The 24,051-nt window shown below is 31.0% G+C and overlaps 2 protein-coding genes across 2 annotated transcripts in view; both read left to right on the top strand.

Annotated features, from left to right (window-relative positions):
- Nucleotides 1-2,538: 2,538 nt before the first annotated feature.
- Nucleotides 2,539-4,056, top strand: LOC145577874 (uncharacterized). The gene has a single exon (XM_081635299.1). It carries the CDS (start codon nucleotides 2,539-2,541, stop codon nucleotides 4,054-4,056), a length of 1,518 nt encoding a protein of 505 aa, XP_081491425.1.
- A 7,126-nt stretch (nucleotides 4,057-11,182) lies between these two features.
- LOC145577873 (uncharacterized) overlaps nucleotides 11,183-24,051 on the top strand; it is a 16,397-nt gene continuing 3,528 nt past the window's right edge. The window contains exons 1-8 of the mRNA XM_081635298.1: nucleotides 11,183-11,347; nucleotides 11,568-11,747; nucleotides 14,193-14,317; nucleotides 21,187-21,231; nucleotides 21,324-21,405; nucleotides 21,500-21,568; nucleotides 22,537-22,707; nucleotides 23,954-24,015. Coding sequence (XP_081491424.1) covers nucleotides 11,183-11,347; nucleotides 11,568-11,747; nucleotides 14,193-14,317; nucleotides 21,187-21,231; nucleotides 21,324-21,405; nucleotides 21,500-21,568; nucleotides 22,537-22,707; nucleotides 23,954-24,015 — 899 coding nt within the window. The remainder of the gene's footprint in view (nucleotides 11,348-11,567; nucleotides 11,748-14,192; nucleotides 14,318-21,186; nucleotides 21,232-21,323; nucleotides 21,406-21,499; nucleotides 21,569-22,536; nucleotides 22,708-23,953; nucleotides 24,016-24,051) is intronic.

The raw sequence follows: 24,051 nt of genomic DNA, 5'->3' as shown, positions 1-24,051 counted from the left end.
ACCCCCGTCCCTTGGTCATAATTAGGAGTATTTTTGGCTTTTTAGAGCCACTTTTATTATTAATATGTGTTTTCTAGTGTTTTCGTAGTTTTGGTAGTGTTTTGTAGTGTTTTCTATCCACTTTTATTGTAGATATGGAGCTTTTTCCCCGTTTTATTTGGAGTCACTACGAGCACTAGAAGATATTGACCATATTTCATAGCCCAAGGCCGGTTAGAGTCATCAAACCGGTGACTGAGGGCTCGACTTAGAAGAAAACGAGGCATTAGACCGTGTGATTAAAGCCCCAAAGAGGAAATTAGCGTTTGGGCTAAGTTATAAGCCCAAACGAGAGTCCAATTGTGCCCAAGAGCTCCGCCCGGCTGGATGGAGGCTCGCGCGACCGAGCGGGGGAGAGAAGGAAGGAATAGTCCTTCGCCCGAGCTCGCGCCTGACCGGGCACGAGAGACGTTCCCTTGAAGAAAAAGGCGCGCCCGATCAGGCGATGCACCGCCCAACCTGGCGCGTGTTTCGGGAGATGATTTCCGACGATTTTTAGTTAGTTTCTAATTAGGATTTTTAAGCTTTGTATAAATACATTTTGTTTAGTTTTAATACAATTACCTCTAAATTCTCTCTTAAGCTTAGGCTTCTCTCTTGTTTCTCTCTCTACAACTCTTGGCTTTTATACAATTCATTATTTTCGTTAATTTTGGTAACGATTTCTTCTCTTTTAATTTCAATAAGTTATTTGCTTGTGTTCATCATGTTTTGTTTAATTGCTTTGATTAGTTTAGATTTAATTATCTGTGAGTAGATTATTTTCTAGGGTTGTGGGGATACATAAATAATATGAAGGGGTAATTTATTATTGTTGATTGTCAATGCTTGATTAGTTTCCTATTGATTGATTTAATACTATGCAATTAGATTAGGCCTGGTTTAATTGTATGAGTTTTGCAATATTGATTTGAGATTCTAAAGATGAGAATTGATATTTAGGCTTAGTTTCAATAGGCAGGTTAATTTATAAATGGTTGAGTCAAGATTCGAGAGATGCGATTTAATACCGGTAGATTAATTATGTGATTGTAATACGTAACGAAAGCCCTTTATGATCTGATTAATTATTGCATTGATGATTGATTATTATGTTTTACCCTGGAATATTGTTTATTGGTGAACCTATACCCTAGACTTTTATTAATTGATTTCTTCCTATACTTAATCTCCGTAGTTTAATTCCTTTTACAATATTAAATTGGTTACTTAATAATTTAGATTATATTAATTAATTAGGAATAGAAAGACTTGTTTCCTTGTGGTTCGACCCTACTTCCATATCTACTTTAGTTAGAGGATTTAGGTAATTCTTTTGATTACGAGATACGACTTTATCTTGTCAGGTTGCAAGATCATTGGACATTTATTTAACCAATTTATTTATTCGTATAATATTGAATCCAAAGTTATTCATCTTTAATTATAATAATATTGCACATACTTCGAGTTATTTTTTTAAGGTAATAAAGTTCTTAATTATCATATGTGATTGTTAATAAGTAATACAAGAAAATCTACAAAAATATTAAAGTCTTAATTTAAAAAAAATGTGATTATTCTAATTATCAAGATTTGTAATGTTACCCAAAAATCGAATTATTCAAGCATTGGATCATATTTTATCAATTAAATGTGTATGATAATAAAGTGTATAGTGACGAAGTAATTCCTTATGACAGAGTGGACCGGCTTTTCCTACTAAAGGTATTACAGGCTTATGGCTTCTCGGAACACTAGATCAAGATGATCTCACAGTGTATCTCGACAGTTAGCTTTAAAACTATTATTAACAGGAAAGCTACTACGGCCTTTAACCCGCGCTGTGGTTTAAGGTAAGGGGACCCCTTATCGCCATATCTATTCATCTTTTGTATGGACATTCTTTCAAGAATGTTATCTCTGGCAGAAGACATAAAACAATTCAAAGGGTTAAGGGTGTCAAGGCGCTCACCTACTATTTCCCATCTCTTCTTTACGGATGATGCTATGTTGTTCTTCAAAGCAACTGAAGACTCCTGTCGGTGCATTAATGACATCCTTCAAAGATTTTGGTAAGGCTTCTGGTCAGCAATTAAATCTACAAAAATCATTCGTGAAGTTTTTTCCGGGGTTGGATGAGAGAACGAAAGTGGTCTTGTAAGGTATCCTTTCGATGACGGAGACTAATAATATGGGAACTCATTTGGGGGCTCCAATTGACATACAAGGAAGGGAAAGAGACTCTTTTCAATATTTGGTGAACAAAGTCTCAGAGAAAATTCTATCTTGGGCCTCTCTTAATCTCTCTCAGGCTGCAAAACTGATTCTTATCAACACAGTTTTGGTAAGCATTTCGGCTCATGTAATGAAATGTCTTAAGCTGCCTCAAAGTATAGCAAACAAGATTGATTCGCTAATCACAAGATTTTGGTGGTCGAACAATGTAAATAAAGAAATGCACTAGGTCAGTAGGGAGGAGCATGGGAGGTTTAAGCATTAGAGGAACAACCATCTTAAATGATGCCTTGCTTTTCAAGCAAGCAACGAGAATGCATCTTAATCCACAGTTGCTACTTTCAAAGGTGCACGGAGGGTGTCAAAAGTGTGGCATTTCCAATATGGCAAGACAATAATAAGGGCATTGGTAATCCATCTTTAGGGAGATCTAGTTTGCAGAGATCCGTTGATGCCTTCAAGAAAGGTTTTGCCTGGAAGGTTGGAAATGGGATGAGTATTAAAGCTATGAGCTCGCCGTGGGTTCAAGGGGAAATTTCGACTGTTAACTCGACCCAAACCTTGAGAGCAGCAATGCATTGGAAGGTTAGTGATTTTATTGATACTAGCACAATGGCTTGGAAAGCAGGGAAAGTGAGAGAATGCTTTGAGTGGAAGAGTGCTAAGGCTATCTTAGCTATGGAGCTCCCTCCAAATCTGGAGGATGATTATAGTTATTGGAAACATCATCCATCGGGGAATTACACTGTCAAAACAGGATACTATTTTCTCTCCAAAGGGAAGGGTTTGGAAAGGAACAATTTTTCACCTGCAGATCAAGACTTTGTGAAGCTCATATGGAGATTAAATATTCAACCGAAATGGAGGCTCTTCATGTGGAGGCTCTTTTATGATGGTATTGTAGTTAAGACAAATTTAGCTAAGAGGGGGATACAGGTGGAGGAAGCTTGTGTTTTTTGTGGAGTGGAAAGAGAGGAAAGTCAACACATCTTTCAATATTGCAATCTAGCAAAGGAAGTCTGGGATATTGGGTCCCTGGCTATTTGCTCTGAGTATCCTGAGTTCAGTTCATTACGGGAATGGATTCAGCATTATATCCTGCTCTTTTATAGCGAGGATGGTAAGCATAGTATGTGTATTATAGCCTTTATAGCAACCCTGTGGGGACTGTGGAAAGCCAGAAATGAGAAGGTTTTCAAAAGGGCTAGTGGGAGTACGAGTCTGGTGACTGAATTCATCAACAGGGCCTTGCAAGACCATGACACTTTTGTTCAAGCAGAAGAGTGTGAGAATGGCATAGAAGGGGATACTATGAGGGATCATAGTCACCCCCCGGGTTTCTTTCAGGTAAATTTGGGAAATGACAAAATCGGATATGATAGGTTCATGGTGGAGGTTGATGGTGCATGGGATAAACACTCTACACGGTCAGGGATAGGATGGAATGTCACTGGTAGTGGAAACGCCAACACAGGTACGCAAGGGGGAGGTAAGCATGGGGCTGCTTCCTCTGCACTACAATGTGAGGCATGGGCATGCTTGGAAGCTTTAAAATGGGCTAAAGCAAGAGGAGAACAGGGGATTTTAATCCTAACTGATTCAGTTACGCTAATCAACAATCTACAAGAGGGGCTTGGTAAGGATGTCTCGATAGCTTGGACGATTAAAGAGATCAAGGAAGTGGGAGGATCTTTCCAAAGGTGCGCACTCTTAAAAGTCCAAAGAGATCAAGTTCAAAGGGCTCACGACATTGCAAGACAATGTCGAATTACGTTAACTAATTTTATGTCTAGTATTTAGTTTTGTTTGGTCTTTGCTCTTGTCAAAAAAAAAAAAAAAAAAATTCCTTACGAGGATAACAAGTGGTGAGGCAACATTGTATGACAATTGTACAACAATTTAGACAGAGAATCCACAATCGAAGTTATCATCAAATACGTACAAGATGTAGCTATGCCAATTTCAACAATAATAACCCAATGCTTGATTGCTTGCATAAGTGCATACTTGCCTTGTACTCTTTGTTGCGAGGGCTTGCGACTGTACGGTTTTATTGTATCAAATTGTGGTGATTTATTTATCATCGCGCGCATAAAAGATATACCCTTTTTATAAGTTTTTGTCATAATTTTATCATCGCTCTTTTGATGTATACTAACCCAAAATTGGATTTTCATTTCTTTTCCATATATGTTGAAGATGGTATAACAATATGCTCTGCCCCCATATCATCAGCTATGGCCTTAGAGAAATACATGTTACAAAATAAAAAGACAAAACAATTTCATCTATTACTTTCTTTTGATTGGATGGTTTGAACTTCGATTGAGCTTCTTAGACATGTAAGAAGAGTAACCCACAAGCCACGATTATAAAGGACACTTTAGAACATGTTTGTCCTAGTTTGTCTGTCGATGATGAGCTTATTATATCTCTCTTACATCAACTTGTTTGCTACATGTAGTTTCGTCCTTTCAAGTCAAGCTGCTTTATTCGGATTAATGTCCATGTAATTCGATCTTTTCCCCCAGTATGCATGCTTTTTCCTAAAATTCCCTCCAATTTACGAAACACCTTGTATACAGAAAACAAAACAAAATCATTTGTTTAATGTAACAATTTTATGTACCATTTTTTTTTCTTACTATAAATAAAATCCATGTGATGGTAATGTATAAGGAAAAAAAATTGCATATAATATTAATATTAGTAATTAGAATATTTAATTTTGATTATAATAGTATATAAAATATATACATAGTATAATTTTATTGACTTAAATAAGTTGTCAATCAATAAGATATAAAAAGAAAAATAAAGTTAGAAAATATTTATTTTTAGAAAATGGTTTTTGGAGGGAAAAAACGACATTAGGAAGTGACGTGTGTCATCCCGGTGTCTGTTTTAGTATTATGTTATTGATTGAGGAAATTTGTTTAAAAGCTTTCTCCATATATGATGATATAGGATTATGTACTTCATAACATTAAAACTAAATTATTTTTCTAATATCACCCTAAAGTTTTATAATTTTTTAAACCAACAAAACCCTATAATTGATGATAAGTATTGAAAGACTCATATAGCAATATTTATACTCATAAATATAAAATCTAACTAAGTAATCAGACTTAATTTTGCATATGATTACTCCTTTACCGGCTATATACAATGAATATATTGATAAATTATTCAAAGTTACATAATAGTCTAATTGCTCACGTCCTAATATATTTAAAAACAAAATAATTTTATAATACTAACTGAGACAAGGTTCATATATTAATCAAATAAAGTTAAAATGCACAAGAATCAGTAAAGAAATAAATAAGTAATAAATAATAAACCAATCTAATTTGTGTACCTTTGAGATATTTTATTTTATTTGTTGATAGAGTGACAATTAGACAAAGAAATCATGGTCGAATTTGCCCCTGCCTCATGATCAATCTCGAAGATAGAGTGACAATAAGTAACAATAAATACCAAAAGAAAACGCTCCATATATATATATATATATATATATATATATATATTTATATATATATATATATATATATATATATATATAATAATAATAATAATAATAATAATAAAAAATTTAAACAATTTTAACATCCCCTCAACATCTTACAAATATTCTCATCTCTTTTTGTTGGAAGGAGTGACTAATGAAATGAGATGGAGTGACTAATAAAATGAGATGAAACTTGACTGTGAATTTACATTGACTATTTCACCTAAGGAAGATATTTTTTAAGATTGGTGATTCATCAAAGTGGATAGGAAAGTGTATTAATAAGGGATTGAATCAAATGAATGTAACCTCATTATTACATATAGTGAAAACTAGGTTAAATTCTATACATTCATGATTATTTGAATTTATTGTGAAAGAATCACACTTATTTAAGTCTTAGTATGACATGTTTTATTTTATTTTTATATAAATTTATTAAGGGTCATATATTTTTTCAATGATCTTTTCTATTTTCTTTATGTGAATAGAGTGATCAATTTAATTCAATTTTTTGAAAAAAAAAAATTGTATGAGTCATCAAAGTGGATGTGAAAGTGTATTAATAAGGGATTGGATGAGATGAATGTAACCTCATTATTACATATAGTGAAAATTAGGTGAAATTCTATGCATCATGATTATTTAAATTTATTGTAAAGAATCACAATCATTTAAGTCTTAGTATGGCATGTTTTATTATTTCTTATATAAATTTATTAGGGGTCATATGTTTTTCAATGATTTTTTCTGTTTTCTTTATGTGAATAGAGTGATCAATTTAATTCAAATTTTTTTATTTTTTAAAAATTTGTATAAATCATCAAAGTGGATAGGAAATTGTATTAATAAAGGATTGGATCAATTGAATGTAACCTCATTATTACATTTGAAAACTAGGTTAAATTCTATGCATTCATGATTATTTAAATTTATTGTGAAAGAATCACAAATATTTAAATCTTAGTATGACAATTTTTTTTATTTTCTTTTTATATAAATTTATTAAGGGTCATATATTTTTTCAATGATTTTTTCTATTTTCTTTATGTGAACAGAGTGATCAATTTAATTCAATTTTTTTTAAAAATTTGTATGAGTCATCAAAATGGATATGAAAGTGTATTAATAAGGGATTGGATCAAATGAATGTAACCTCATTAGTCCATATAGTGAAAACTAGGTTAAATTCTATGCATTCATGATTATTTAAATTTATTGTGAAAGAATCACAATTATTTAAGTCTTAGTATTGCATGTTTTATTATTGTTTCTATAAATTTATTAAGGGTTATATATTTTTTCAATGATTTTTTCTATTTTCTTTATGTGAATAGAGTAATAAATTTAATTCAATTTTTTTTAAAAATGTGTATGAGTCATCAAAGTGGATAGGAAAGTGTATTAATAAGGGATTGGATCAAATGATTGTAACCTCATTATTACATATAGTGCAAAATAGGTTAAATTCTAGCATTCATGATTATTTAATTTTATTGTGAAGGAATCACAATTATTTAAGTCTTAGTATGGCATGTATATATATATATATATATATATATATATATATATATATATATATATATATATATATATATATATATAAAAATTTATTAAGGGTCATATAGTTTTTCAATGATTTTTTCTATTTTCTTTATGTAAATAGAATGATCAATTTATTTATTTATTTTTTTTTTAAAAATAAATTTGTATCAAATTTTATGTAACAAAACAATGGTACAAATATAATAAAAAGAATAATTAGACAATTATACATACATATATATTTCTGTAACTAGTATCATATAAAGTGAGTGAAATATTCATGTAATATTAGGTAATAGAGTAAAAAGTTAAAGAAATAATGATGTATAGAGAGATACCTATAACTAAAACAAAATTATTAATCCAAGTAGGAATGCACTCTCCATATTAATCTTTAATTTTAAAAATACTTTTATGTTAAAATGAGTGCTCCTCTAAACCACAAGCAACCTCTTCCATCAATGGGGATTGACATCAATTTGAGTTCCGAAATTGCTTTTATAATACTTACATGTTTAATGGTGTAAACCTCTTCCATCAATGCGCTCGTATGGAATAACATAAACTTACATGTTTAATGGTGTAAACTTCTTTTATGAGTATCGTATAATAACTTCTCATATATTATCTAGTAGATAACCACAACATTATATTTAGCCTTTCTATCTATTCACCTTATCTTACTTAATTTATGAACAATTTTTTTTAATAAGTTTAAATAAAGATTAATAAATTTAAATAAGTTCATAAATGAGACCAGTTCATGAAAAAAAGTTTTGATATGTTCTAATAATTCAAGGGTTAGCTAGCCTATATTTGTTCAAATTACCACTAAAATAGAGTCTAATTAAGTTCAGATATAGTTAAGCAAGTTCAATAAAGTCAAGATAAAATCAGTATAGATATATAAAAATTAGGCTATTAGAATTTAGAACTCACTCTTAAAAAAATAACCAATTTTCCTAATAATAAACTCTTGTTTTTATGATTTATTCATCTGTGACTATTTATTCTAAAACTATACACCTCCTCAAAACTCTATATCTCCTTATACTAGCATTACATGGGCTATTATTAAGCCCCATTCTTTCAAAGGTACAAGCTAAGTTATCACAAGAATTTTTACAGATTAATTATCTTATGAAATACAATATTTGTCTTAAGAACTCTTTATAGACATACTAATTATCTTAGACAACATATTTTCTTCCTAGTTTTTTCCACTAATAGGTTGGGATTTTGTCATGAAAGAACTCCCCCATATTTTTGTATCTCCTTTAACAAGAATAAAAAATCAATCTCATTTACATTTTTACACATTTGTACCAAATAAATTGATTGTATATTTTTAATTGACAAGCCTATATATATTGTACATCACTAATAAACTATTTATGTGATAAGATTAAGATATAAGAATGTAGTGGAACATATATATGACATAACGGGTATGGGTGTTGCACTATGGGTGTTGTGAGATGGTGAAGATCGGAATAAGATATTAAAATTCATACTATTAATGGTAATATAAAACAAGAATTAGTAAGATCTCATAATTTTCTATCAATATATACGTTCAATATCTCTTTTTGGATAACAAATTCTTACATATTCTATATTTATAACTTACCGTACCATCTATAAATTCTCGTTCAAAATATTTTCTATGGGTTGAAATATGTCATTTTGCATGTAGTTATTAAAGCTCTTTTATGCGGGAAAAATTGGTTTTAATAATCTAAATTTTGGTCCATTTACTTTGAATAATACCAACTTTTAATTATTTTGGAACAATCCCAACTTTAGAAGGGCGTTTTCTTGTAACAAGTGATGACAAAACAACCTTATATAATAGATTACTTGACATGTGTTAAGACTTGATTGGTCTAAAAAAAAGAAACCCCACCTTGGTAAACCCAACCCCACCCACCCCCTTTCCTCACCGAAAAACCTTGCACCCCACCCCAAAACATCCCCCTTGCCCCTTTCCCCACCCTAATAAATGTCGGACCCTCCTCCTTACCCATAAACCTCCCCTTGTCGATTTTGAGGGTGGGGGAAGGATCAGAGGGAGGCAGTTTTGAGGGTTGGGGAAGGGGAAGGGAAGTTTTACGATGCGTGGAAAGGAGGAGTAGGGGTGAGGGAGAAGAGCTCCGGCAAATGTGGGGTGGTGAAGGGCGGGAATGATGTTTCGAGTTGGGGCTAGGTTTTGCGGCGAGGGAAAGGGTTGGGATATCCGGGGGGAATGGGAGGGGCTGGGGTTTTTCGATGGGGAGGGGGAAGGTGTGGGGGGCTAGGAAGGGTTTCAATTTTAGATTTTGTTCATTTTGTTTTAAATTTTTTTTTTTTTTACTGATTAAATTGCAACATGTGGCATTTAACAAAAAAGTAACCTTTTAATTATGACACCGGTCATATATGAGTATTATATTCTTTTTTCTTTTAACACACACGAGTATTATATTCTTGTAGAGTACAATGTTTAAAGCTTCTAACAATTTGATAAATTTGTTTGCACCTTTTGTAAGGCGGAGTTAACATATTATATATTTGTCAAATATTTGAAAAAAAAAAAAAAGAAATTACTACTCTCTCCAATTCGCATTGATTAACCTTTTTAAAATCTTTAAAAATGAAATTGCTTATAATGGTGGAAAAATACATAACTAATTACCGGAAAAAAAAAACCTTAGCCTCCTCTCTCTCTTCTCTCCTAAACTCTAACATCCATTGTCAATTTTGAAGGGGCTTTCATTGGATTTTACCGGTGAAAAGCCTCAATCCTTATTTTCTTTTAAGCTTTTTGTTTCTTAGGTTACAATAATGTCTCCCTCGAAAGAAAGGGTTTATCTCCTTTGAAAGACAAGGTTTTTTCGATCTCCTTCGAAAGACAATGTTTTTCGAACTCCTTCAAAAGACAGGGTTTTATTTGTGTTTAATTTGGTCTCCGGTTGTGCGGGGCTATGATTGATTATGGCTCGGTTTCGGGTTACGGAATCAACACAAGAATTTACTTTCTCACAAAATTGCGAAGCGACGACGGATCCACTCAAAAAGTTGTATGAGATAACGAATCGAGAATGTGCCGAATTGTTATATTTATGTCTTTGGATTCTTAGCCCTTCCCCGATTAATTCTTGTTTAATTTTGTTAAATTCATTTTCATTATCATTATTTGTCAATTGTAGATGTCGTATGGCTTTAATTAATGAAATTTAGTGTCCTTTAGGACTTCTTTAAAAAAAAAAAAAAAAAAAAAAAAAAAAAAAAAAAAAAAAAAAAAAAAAGAAGAAAGAAAGAAATTGCTTATAATGATTACCTTAATAAATATAAGTTTATTGTTTTACTACATATTTATGCATCGGTGTCATTGTTGTGTATGACAAAGATTATAAAAGTTGAATTAAAATAAATCTAACGTGATCTTATACGCTTATGTTTTTTGTATGCATTAATTAGAAATTTTGTGCCAAAGATTTATATTTAAATCATAAAAATAAAATTAAGTAGTAGATTATGAGACGGATGAAGTAATTACACTATATAATTACAATACAAAACACTTATAAAATGAGGTCACTGCTTAATTAAAAATAGAAGTTGAATTTGCTAACTCCTAAAATTCCTCATTTTGTGGCTATTTCAATGGCTTGTCTTTTACGTGTGTGGAGAAGCACTGTGAGAGAATGAGAGTCATTGATTGGCATCCATTTTTTTCTCCTATTTTTTTCATGTGAAGTTAAAATGACATATATTTTTAATTATTTTTACTATAAATTTAAGATGTAGTTACCTTTTTCTCTCTTTTTTCTTCATTTATTATTATGTGTTTACCTATATGATTTTATATTATATACCTAAATAATGGATAAAGAGAAGAAAAAGTTTCCAATTGGACCAGAGCACTACACCTTGTTAGAGGAGATAGGTGAAGGTGTTAGTGCATTGGTTTATCGTGCTCTATGTATACTTAACAATGAGATTGTTGCCATCAAGATCCTTGACTTTGAACGTTGCAATAGTGATTTGGTAAATTTGATTGCTTCAATGTTACTTTCATATGTTGTACTTTTGTAATTTATGTTGTACCTTTTTGTTCATAATTAATCATCCTGTTAGATTTAGACAGACAAATATATTATAGAATTTAGTTGGATAATGTGAGATTATGAGATAAAAAGTTAGTGGAAGGGTCCATATAAGAGTAGTTTGCAACATATCTTTAAAATGTATTTATTGAATTTTGCAGAAAAATATATCTCGGGAATCGCATACAATGTTCTTGGTTGATCATGCAAATGTTCTAAAATCACATTGTTCATTTGTTAATGACCACAATTTATGGGTGGTCATAGCCACAATATTACGTGAGGTTTTGAAGGGTTTGGAATATCTCCACAGTCATGGCCACATACATCGAGATGTTAAAGTAAGTAGTTTAGCCTTTTAATAATTGTTAAATCATACTGAAGTGACATTAAACATTTTACGTTGGTTAAAATGTATATACTGTCTTCGTTTTATATTATTTGTAATGATTAGACATTTTTTTCTCTATTTTATTTCAAATCGTTGCAAATAATATAAAACGAAAGTAGTAGTATACTAAAACAGACAATTCTCTATGATAGGGTGTATAAGTTAACTTGTGATGCAACAATATTCCCCACAACATTGTTGAATGTATTTTTAGAATAAATTAAACCCCATTACTTAATCTCACTAAAGCATTATATGTATTTCTAGTATTTAACAATTATTTGTGCTTCTACCAATTGAATGTTGGTGTAGTGGTGATTGGGATTACACTTGGTAGGGAGAACTGTGTTCGATCCCCCAAAACAACAATTGGGAGGGGACTGGAACCTAACCACCATTAACTGATCCTAAATCCGGATTAACCCAAAGGGTGAATCGAGTGAAACACCAAAACAATTATTTGTGCTTCTTACACACACTTATATTGGTATTAGTCAAATGCCTAGACGCTATCAAGAATAATTATAATTTTGTATATAGATATTGTATTTTATTAAAGTAAAACGTACAACTTTATTTGTATTGAATTTGATAAGATGTTCATTATTAGACTTTGATTATGAATAAAATATTTTACCTCTGTAACCATATACATAGTAATATACTAACATAGTATTTATTAGCATATATAAATGTAACAAATTATTAACTAATTAGGTTAGAACTCGTACGATGCACGGTTTATATAAAATCTATTTTTATAATTTGTAGGTTTAAAAAAATGGATAAATATTAATATGAATTATCTTGTACAAAAATATTTGTAATTTTAAAATTTTAGATTTTATCAAAATTATTATATAATACCTGTTCAACGTCGCCTAATATATATTTCAATGTAGGAGTCCATATTTATTAGTATGCTATTTACAGTTCTTTCATTTTTTGTAGGGTGAATTAATAGATTGTAGTTGTAATGTAAAAACTTCTAATTTTCAAATTTTAAAATTGTTAAATATGATAGCTCCATAAAAAAAAATAAAAAAAAATAAAGATGACATCATCCTTGCATTTAGGCGGGAAAATTTTTATTATGAGAGTGAAATGTGGATAGCGATGACGCCAGCAACTTTTTGTTTTAGTAATAGTTAATAGATAATCAATAGTAACATGTGGAAAGATTGTGTAATTAATAGCTCAAAATATCTCATATAATTATAAATACTTCATATTTTAAATGAGTACATTGGAAAGTAAATATTCTTTTAACCTGAATCCTTAGATAATATTTTTTGATTTTTTTAAAAACCAAATGAAAAGTTTTGAATCGGGGATAATAATCTTATACTAGCAAATTTAATCCAGAAAAAAATGAAACAAACTTATCAACACTATTTCTGATTTCTAATTTATCAACACTATTTCGGATTTAGCTCGGGTAAAAAACTAGCACAACGTATGATATTTTAAAGTATAAGCGCATAGATGCAAAAATACTTTCACAAGTTTTTGTTAAATTATGATTATCCTTAAAATTTAAAGTGACATGTAGCTTTGTACTTTAACCTACGTTAATTGTGAAATATAAAGCTGTATTTTGTTTCCTATTTTGGTAAGATAAGCTGTATTAATTTTAATTTTAATAATTAAAATAATAACTCATTCAAAATATAAAGCATTAAAATCAGTATAATCTTAAGATCTAAACACTATAACGCCTAGAAGGTGTTAAATAGAAATTATGCGAAAGAGAAAACAACATAAAATGGGAGACAAACTCTCTTGGAAAAAGTAAGACCATAATATTACAAATGACTCCCCATAAGATAGATAATATACTACTTGTACTTCTTCTATTTTTTAATAGTGCAATACACTTTTTTTTCATGGTGTTTAATAAAAGTGGGGTTTACATGGTTTAATATACTTTAAAATGAGGTGAAGGGTTTTTAAAAGTATAATTTAGTGGGCCATGTACTTTAAATAAGAGAAATAGTGCAACTTTTCCTCAAAATAAATTTTCAATTATAGTGTGTTGCAAGTATTGTGACATTTCTATTTTAGGCAAGTGTTGCAAGTATTAAGAAACGAAGAAAGTATAATTTTATTATATTGATAAATTTTTGCTTCTAGGTTTTTAGGCCTTCTATTCAAATTCGCTCACGTCCATCACATGTAGATTAGGTTATACAAATTTGTATCACTAAGCAAATAGAAGCAAAATGTTATAGTTGACTTTAAAACCATAGTAACTAAGAAAGCACACGAGAATATCTGAATTGATAGCTCTATTTGAAAGGTATTTACATAGTCCACCAAATAAAGTACAAAAATATTAATTTATCATTCCTTTTTTTGTTCAATAATATCAAATAACCTACATTTTATTTAACAGGCGGGTAATATTCTCATTGGTTCACGTGGTGCTGTTAAGTTGGGAGATTTAGGTGTTTCAACATGCTTATTTGACTCGGGAGACAGGCAACGAACGAGAAATACATTTGTTGGGACTCCTTGTTGGTATAAGTTTTTCCATTAAATGCAGCATTTTGTATCTTGAATTATTTATCATGTTGGCGTTCTCAAACATCATAATTTGATTACATATTCTAAATATTGAATATCACCTTTAAAGTTAAAATAGGCACCAAGACATACCTTTTCATTATAAGATATTAGAATTGGCTAAACAAACTCATTTTAAAGTTAAATTTTATATTGTTTTAATGATTTATGACATTTAGGCCAGGTTCACTTCAACTTAACTTCAGTTTAGTTCAGTTCAACTCCTAATTTCCTTTTCTCATAAAATATTCATTTCAACTCTATTCAGTTCAATTTAGTTCAGCTCAATTTAGTAAATATCAACAAACCCTTATAATGAGTATTATGACATTATATATCAACCTTGAATTTGTGCTTAGATTAATTATACTTCCTCGTTTGAATATTTTCTTGTTTTTAACTATAATGGTGACTTAGCATGACTCACTATACTTTTTGTTTTATTCATTATTAGAAAATATAACTTTTTGTTTTTTTGTTCCCTCTTGTGGAGCTCATTTAATTTCGTACTCCTTCACTGTCATGAATTAGATAGAGTAATGTTAGGTTTTTATAATATAATACCTCAATTCTGTTTTTGTTCTACCCACTTACCGTTCATTGTTTCAAACTAAAAAATTTTGGTTGTTCATTGGTACATATGTACAAATACAAAATTATTACATGTGATCATTTTAGCATTGTTTCAATGTGTAATTTTTAAATATTAGATTTTCATAAGTTACCTTAGGACGTATTTAAGGATAGATTTGCTCAAACATGCACACTAGTTATCACACAAAATACAAGTGAGCTGAAATATTTTAGTTTTGAGCCAGTAATAAATTAGATAGACAAAAGCCACAAGGAATTGCCTGATTTGATCAAAGAGATTGGTCAACAAGTAGGGGATTCATGACATTTTCTTAACTTCAAATGGTGGAAGAAACAATAGAGCTACAAGCATTCTTCTTTAAAAAACTTAATTTATTGATCAACCTTTTTTTTTTTTTTTATGCCATAATGATCCTTATTTTATATAATCCAATAATGGGTGAGGTGTATCTCCTTAAAAATAATATAATACCTCTTTGACCTTATTTTAATAATGGAAAAAATCAATATTTATACAAAAAGAATTTTATAAAATGATTGATTTTTAACAATAGACATAATTCCTTATTGCAATTATTAATATAGAAGCAAATAAATAACATCTTAAATTTAATACTAATTCTTCGTAAATAATTGTAAAAAATGTCAAATTTACAAAAGAAAATGTATGCGGCATGTTAATTTCAATTCATATTTTATTTAGGATTTTTTTATGAAAAACTACCTTTTAAACTCCGAATTTTGCGAAAAACTACCCTAAAAACAAAATGTTGTAATTAACCACCTTATAAAGTATAAAATGTTGTAATTGACTGCCTTCCACCGGAATAACACATTTGAATTTTATTTCCCAGCGTTGACCATGTCACGTGAGGGTCATGTGACCCTTTAATGACTTAATTCCCCCCTTTTCCCTCAAATTTTCCCACTTTACACCAACTCTTTTCCTTAACAATACGATTAATCATATTTTATATTGCTTATTTGCAACCCCTTTGATAAATATACGTGCTGAATTGGTGTAAAGTGGGAAATTTGGGGGGTAAAAGGGGGAATTAAGTCATTAAAGGGTCGCGTGACCCTCACGTAACATGGTCAACGTCGGGAAATAAAAGTTAAATGTGTCATTCCGGTGGAAGGTAGTCAATACAACATTTTATACTTTATAAGGTATTTAATTACAACATTTTGTTTTAAGGGTAGTTTTTCGCAAAATCTAGAGATTAAAAGGTAGTTTTTCAAAAAAAATCCTTTTTATTTAAAATTGTGCTTATTAAGGTGAACATATATTCATCCATGTCTCTTGATTTTTTATTTTGAACTTTTAAATTTGTGAAGGGCCTGTTCACATTCACTGAACTGAGCTAAACTGAACTGAACTGATTGGAGCTGAACTGAACTTATTGGAGCTGAACTGAACTGAGCTGAAATGAATATTTTATGAGAGAGGGAAATCAAGAACTGAACTGATTGGAACTGAACTGATTGGAACTGAACTGAACTGAAATTAAGTAAATGTGAACAGACCCTAAGTCTTTTAATCATTTCCATAATTTATTTTATATCTATCATTTTTTAATGACTAGGGTATTTTAACAAATAATCAATAACAATTAGCAACATAATTCTTGCATTAAAAATATTCACACACACATTTTGCGCATAATGAACTACTTGTACTCTATTTTATTCCTATGGAAACTAATCCACTAAATATAGGAAAAAAGCTATTATGAACTTTAAAATACTAGAAAATAGCGACTTTTCCTGTTTCTCTTATGGAACGCAAGAGTACGAATGTGACTTGTCACATGAAAAACAAGCAAAAATAAAACTAATTTATATTTAAAAGATGATGAAAGTAAAAATAGTTGAAGAAATCAAACACTCAATCAAACTATTTTATACTACAAATACAAAACAAATGCATGGCAAGTAAAGGTATTGATCCACAAGAAAAGGTTATACAAGATTGCCATGATTAAAAGCTTAAAGCTCAAGCTAATTCGAAACTAGTTGGCTGAATTAATCTCAATTCTAGTAAAAGAAGTCATAAAAGACCTAGTAAAAAGAAATCAAATCAAGCAGGCACTAGGAGAACAGGATCCACTACTTATCCTAATTATTAAAAAGGAAAATTTAACAAGAATAATCCAACCTTTCTTCCATTCTTCCGAAACAATCGTATATTTGGATTATTCTTGAATAATCCAATCTTTGCTACCCATTTTCTCATAACAACCCTAACAAGTCACCCTATCCATACAACCGGTTGCCGATCAACGTGTCACTTCATTATTGGCTAAAATTGTTATTTTTGATTTTAATCTTTTAATCCTATTAATTAACCCAAAAAAAAAAAAAAAAAACTAATTGCTTTCTTCTTTCTCCTCCTATCTCTCTCCCCTTTCATGGCCACCGTAAACCCCATCCACCACCGCGACTTCCATGGTCACCATTAACACCATCCACGACACCCAGATAGGAAAAAAAACCCACCCTAACCACGACCACGACCCACCCCCACCCAACACCAAAGCCACCAGTACCTCAACCACATCACCTCACAAAATCGGCAAATCCTACACCCCGCTTTCTTGCACCACCAACACACAACCACGTTTCTTAGCACCACGAACCAACATCAAATCACTAACATTAACTTCTCAATTAACACAAACAACAATAATGAAACTAATCCAGCTAACAATCACCCACTTTGTTCAAATAAGAAAGAAAATCTAATATTTTAATCCAACATTAATCACATCAATCAATAAAAAAAAAAAACAACAAAGAATTCTAAAACAAAACCAGAATCAGAAATCAATTTAAGATTTTTCACTTTCAATTCATATAAATTTTTCAAATTGTAGGGGTTTGGGTTTCATTACTATCATTTGTATTGCAATTAGTTGGGGTTTTGAGGTGGTTTCAGGCCAAATAGGGCAGCGACGGGTGTGGGTTGCAGTATCTTAAGGTGGTCGGAGGAAAAGTTGGATAGGGGGTTGAGGGATGAAGAAGATGGGTGGTTGTGTTTGAAGGTAGAAAGGCATTTAAGAGAGGGAGGAGGAGGAGGAGAGAGAGGGGAAGCCATTGTTATGGTTGGGGCTGCCATGAGTGCCATTTATTGATGTCAGTAAGGAGATAGGAGGAGGAGAGAATAAAAGGAAAATAAGGAAACAAAGAAAAAAAAAACAATAAACTTATCTGATCTTCAGGTAACCGGTCACATAGGCTTGTTAGGAGAAAATGGGTAGCAAAGCTTGGATTATTCAGGAATAATCCAAAGGTGGGATTATTTTGAGAGAATGAGTCAAAGGTTGGATTATTCTTGTTAAATTTTCCTATTAAAAATAAGAGATTTAATTGAGTGATCATGCAAACGAAGAATGCAAAGGGAAGAAATTATTAATTCGAGAGCAAATTTTCAAATTCATAAACCTAGATCTCACCATGGTTAGTTCATAAGAGAAATAAAAACCAAAATGCAATAAAATATATTGCTTTTAATCATTATTCACAAGTCAAATTAAAATCAATATGCAATCATGCTCAATATAAGGGTGTACAATTCACTTACAACAAACAACATGCCACCTTTATCCAATCAATTTAATCATAAAATCATATCTCTTCCCGTCTTAATTAACTCAATAATATGTGATTAAGCTTCACTAATCTCCTTAGCTAAATGTATAATTGCTAAGCATAGTGAATTTTAAAGGAATTAGAGAGCTAGATAGATATTATGCACTACGTGAAAAAACGAAATTGGCACCGGTTCAAAAACCCCCTCAATGCCACCAGTTTTGAACTGGTGCCAATGTGGGGGGTGCCAATTACTAGCATGAAAAGCCACCGGTTCAAACTGGTGGCAAAAATGGTTATTGGCACCGGTTAACCGGTGCCAAAAATGGCCCAAAATTTTTTTTTCTTTGTTTTTGGCATCGGGTAACCGGTGCCAAAAATGCCCAAAATATTAATATTTTTTTTTTGTCTTTTTTCACTTAACAATTAAATCAACTAAAATAAAAAAGAACATCACAATATAAATCGACGAATTTCAATCAATATAATCTAAATTTTAAAATATATAATCAAAAAAAAATTACAATCAATTACAACATATAAATAAATAAAAAAATTTACAATATAAATCAAAAAAAATTACAATATACTCGTAAATAAATAAAAATTACAATATAAATAAAAAAAAACCCCATACACATCTAAATCAATATTCTTGAATCTTGATTCTTCAATTTAAGATCTAAATCAATGTACCTGCACCAATTAAAACAAAAAAAAAAAAATCGATTAATATAAATAAGCTTCAAAAAACAAAAAAAAAAAGAAATTCAATCCAAAAAATTCAAACCCAGAAAAAAAGCAGGAATTCAATCCCAGAAAAAAAAGCAGGAATTCAAACCCTAAAAATAAAAAACAAACCAGAAATTCAAATGTATTATAATCGAATTGAAACCCAGAAAAAAAATAAACCAGAAATCGGGAAAAAAAAAAATCAAAATGAAATCTAGAAAAAAAAATCAAAATGAAACCCAGAAAAAAAAAATCAACCCAGAAAAAAAATCAACCCCGAAATCGAAATTGAAAAAAAATTTAACCCAAAAAAAAAATAAACCCAGAAATCGGAAAAAAAAATGAAAATCGAAAAAAAAATAAACCCAGAAAAATAATAAACCCAGAAATCGAAATCGAAAAAAAATAAATCCAGAAATCGAAAAAAAAAGAAAATCGAAAAAAAAAACCCAATTAAAATCGAATTGAAATGGAAAAAAAAACCTAGAAATCACGAAAGTAAAAAAAAAAATAAAAATAAAAAACCCTAAATAAAAAACGCATGCATTAACCCAAAATAATCGATTATTTTAACCGAAAATTAACCCAGAAAAATCAAATTAAAATCCGAAAATCGATTTAAATCGATTAATGAAACCCAGAAAAATCGAATTAAAATCCAAAATCAAACCCAAAAAAAAACCAAAAAACACATGCAAGAACCCAGAAAAATCGATTAATTAAACCCAAAATCAAACCCAAAAACATCAAACTCATCTTGATTAAATTCGATGTTGTTCGTGGTCTTGATGGTGGTCGTCTTCGGTGGTGTTTAGGGGAATACAAGGGGGTTTTTTTTAGGGAGAGGAGAGAGAAGAGAGAGAGGGGAGGAGATCAGGAGAGAGAAAGGAGGAGGGAGGCCGAGTATGAGGGTAGGGTTTAGGGGAATATAAGGGGTTTTTTTTTTAAAAAAAAGGTTTTTGCCACCGGTTCGGTTCAAACCGGTGGGAATAATGGTTTTTTCCCACCGGTGGCAAAAACCTCTTCTAAAAAACCCGCCTAATTTAACCCATGTTTTCGCCACCGGTTTTGAAGAACCGGTGGCATTAAGGCGGTGCCATTCTACTTTTTTCACCTAGTGATGATCATTAAAATTGAATTAAACATGAAATTAAACTAATCAAATATCAAAAGCTACAATTAATTTCTAACCATACTTATGATGAAAACAATTAATACTAATGATGAACTAAAAGTAAGGAAAATTTAATAAAGATAATTTTACTCATACTCGAAGGAAAATGAACTTGTATTACATTAAATTATTGAAAGGGTTGATTATTTCTACAATTTCTCTTTCTAATCAAGCTAAAAATAAAATTCTAATTTTTGATAATTGAAAAACAAAATAAAGGAGTATATATACTACAAGAAAAATTAAAAGAAACTAAAGATATTATCCGAAAAAAATCCTATCTAGAGCGTTCATGATGAAAATATACGCACCTTCAATGAGATGGATAAGACCTGTAGGGACAGGGTTACGCGTCCAATCCCAAATTGGGCTCTTGCACTCAATAGTTGTGGGCCCATTTGAAAGATGCAATGAGACCGCTCAAAATTGTTCATGTGCACACTCTCATTGATCAAGCAAAACTTCCTCATTGAGCATAAAAGACTAAAATTTACAGAATCTTTCAATTGCAAATAGTAGTGGAAATAACAACATAATGTGTATTACTAGTAGAAATAAAACATAATGTGTATTTATGTAATTTTTCATGACACATTGTACAAATTAAATATAACTACATATAAGATGACAATAGAGGTCAACACAATCAGCACTCATGACCATATTCACAATGTTAATAGAAGTGGAAAGAAATTTTAAGGGATTAAAAAAGTATGATGTTATTTGTCTCTAGGATGGCACCAGAAGTCATGGAACAACATAACGGATATGATTTCAAGTAAGTATTTTTTTTTCTCTAGTTATTGTAATTTTACTAAAACTTTGCTACACAATGAAATTATCATTAGAATCAATGATCATATTTTATAGAGCTGATATATGGTCCTTCGGCATAACTGCTTTAGAGCTGGCTCATGGGCATGCTCCCTTCTCAAAATATCCTCCAATGAAGGTAATATAATCATAAAATTATGAAATTAATGTATATTTTTATTCATAACTTGATTACATATTATTTTTATTTTAGACTAACAATTATTTTACAGGTCTTACTTATGACCATACAATATGCACCTCCTACTCTTAATTATGAAAGGGATAAGAAGTTCTCTAAGGTATATATGATCCTCATTATATATTGATACAGCTAATGAAACCTTCCTTCATTACTATTTAAATGAAACATGTGTATTTTTAATCTTGGAAAATTTACCACGACCTATCTGAAGATAAGCAATTTTGTGAACAACTAACCATTTTTTATTTGTGGACAACTACTCCTAAGATGCCTAAACTTTATCTAGCACTACCCACTAACGGATTTCGTCCAATTGAGCCATTTGTAGGGTCTATACCTACGTTTTCCCACCCAATTAACGCTCTTCCCACTTATTTAAAGTCTTATTGTTATTCTTCCCTTCCCCCTCCCCCTCCCCCCAAACTCATCCAACATACAAAACTCAATTTTCTTACCAAATCAGGTAATGTTTTTAACTATTGTTGTAATCGTGGCCTATTTAATTAGTTTAGGGGTTTTAATTAGCATCAATTATCATAGTTAGGGATTCAATTTAGGGTTTATGGTTTCAATTTAGTTTGGGGATTTTAATATCTAGGGTTTAGGGTTTGAATTATTGAATTAGGATTTAAGATTTTTTTGGGGTTTTAGGTTTGAATTCAATTGTGGGGAAAGCATTTTCTTCTCTAAGATTCACTTAGGTCAAATAAAAATGGTGAAAGCTTAAAAGAGAAGGAAAATGGAGGAAAAGTTAATGAAAGAGGATAGAGGTAGTTGGGAAGGGAGTTAATTAGGTGAGAAAACGTAGGTGTGGGCTCTACAAACGTCTTAATCGGAAGAAATCCGTTAGTGTGTAGTGCTAGATAAACTTTAGGTATCTTAGGGGTAGTTGTTCACAAATTAAAAAAATGGGTAGTTGTTCACAAAACTGTCCATTTTTAGGTAGTTTCTGACAACATTTCCCTTAATCTTTAATAATTTATAAGTAAATTTATAAAATAAAAAAATTGATTAATAAAAGTACTCTTTTGTGCTTTATTAAACATGATTATATTTTTTATTCAGTCATTTAAGCAAATGATTGCTAGTTGTTTGGTTAAAGATCCTGCAAAGAGACCTACGGTTAAGAAGTTGATAAAGCATGCATTCTTTAAACAAGCTAGATCAAATGAGTACATCACACGAACGCTTTTGGATGGCTTGCCATCTCTTGGAGATCGAATAAAAGCACTGAAGGTTTACTATTTACCTTTACTTTTTATGTTTATTACTATATATACTTTATATACTAATTGTTGTTCTTAGCACTGTCAAAACGGTTTGGCAGTTCGGTTTCGGTTTCGGTTTCGGTTCGGTTTGAAATCGGTTCGGTATTAAATCGGGTTGGTTTGAAATCGATTTAAGTGTCTCGTGGGTCGGTTCCAGTTCGGTTTAAATAGTTATTGGTTCGATTCGGTTTCGGTTTATTCTTGAGCGGTTTTAATAAGCTTCGGGTTGTAAACAGTCCAGGTAGTAAACGGTTCGGTGCAGATGGGTTGCAGTTTGTTAACGGTTCGGTGTAAATGGTTTTTATCCCGGTTCAAACAGTTTCGGGTTGGAAACGGTTTCGGGTTAGAAACAGTTCGGTTCTTTTTCGGTTCAGTTTATAACTAGTTTGGTTCTTTTTCGGTTCAGTTTATAATTGGTTCAGTTCTTTTTCGGTTCAATTTATAACTGGTTCGGTTCTTTTTTGGTTCATTTTATGGCAGGAGGATTTTTAGTGGCAGGAAGATATTTTATACTATGATAATAATTTGGCAGGAAGATATTTTATACTATGATAATAAATTTTCAATAAATATTAATTTGGCAGGAAGAATTTTTGTACTATGATAATTAAATTTCATTTAAAACACCTTTTAACTTGATTTTAATATTCTCTTTATAGTAAGCAGTTTGTAGCCGATTCGTTTATAAGCGGTCCGGTTCATAAACAATTCGGTTTGCAAGCGGTTCGGTTTATAAGCGGTTTGGTTTATATACAATTCGGTGCAAACGGGTCGCGGGTTGTTAACGGTTCGGTGTAAACGGTTTTTATCCCGGTTCAAACGGTTCCGGGTTGAAAGCGGTTTCGGGTTAGAAACAGTTCGGTTCTTTTTCAGTTCGATTTGATTTCAATTCGGTTTAGAACTGGTTCGGTTCATTAACGGGTTCGGTTCTTATACAGTGTAACGTTATTCGGATCGGTTCGGTTTCGGGTTCATTCACATACGGTTCGGGTCGGTTTTCGGTTTCAAAAAAACGGTTTTTAATTGGTTCGGTTCTCATTTGGGTCGGTTTGTTTCGGGCAGTTAAACGGTTTCGGTTTGAAATTTGACAGCACTAGTTGTTCTTACTTAATGATGATTTTCTCACCTAAAAATAGGGATTAACTACAAAACCAATTGGCGGAGAGATAATAAATTATAAATATTGATTGATATTATTTATATTCTATTAACAGAGGAAAGAAGAAGATATGCTTGCTGAAAAGAAAATGGCTTATGGTGAGAAAGAGGAACTCTCTCAGGTATAATATATATTTATATATATGTGATTTAT

This window comes from Chenopodium album, chromosome 14 (assembly GCF_948465745.1).
Source record: "Chenopodium album chromosome 14, dcCheAlbu1.1, whole genome shotgun sequence".
Classification (NCBI taxonomy): Eukaryota; Viridiplantae; Streptophyta; class Magnoliopsida; order Caryophyllales; family Amaranthaceae; genus Chenopodium; species Chenopodium album.
This window is presented reverse-complemented; position numbering and strand designations above follow the sequence as displayed.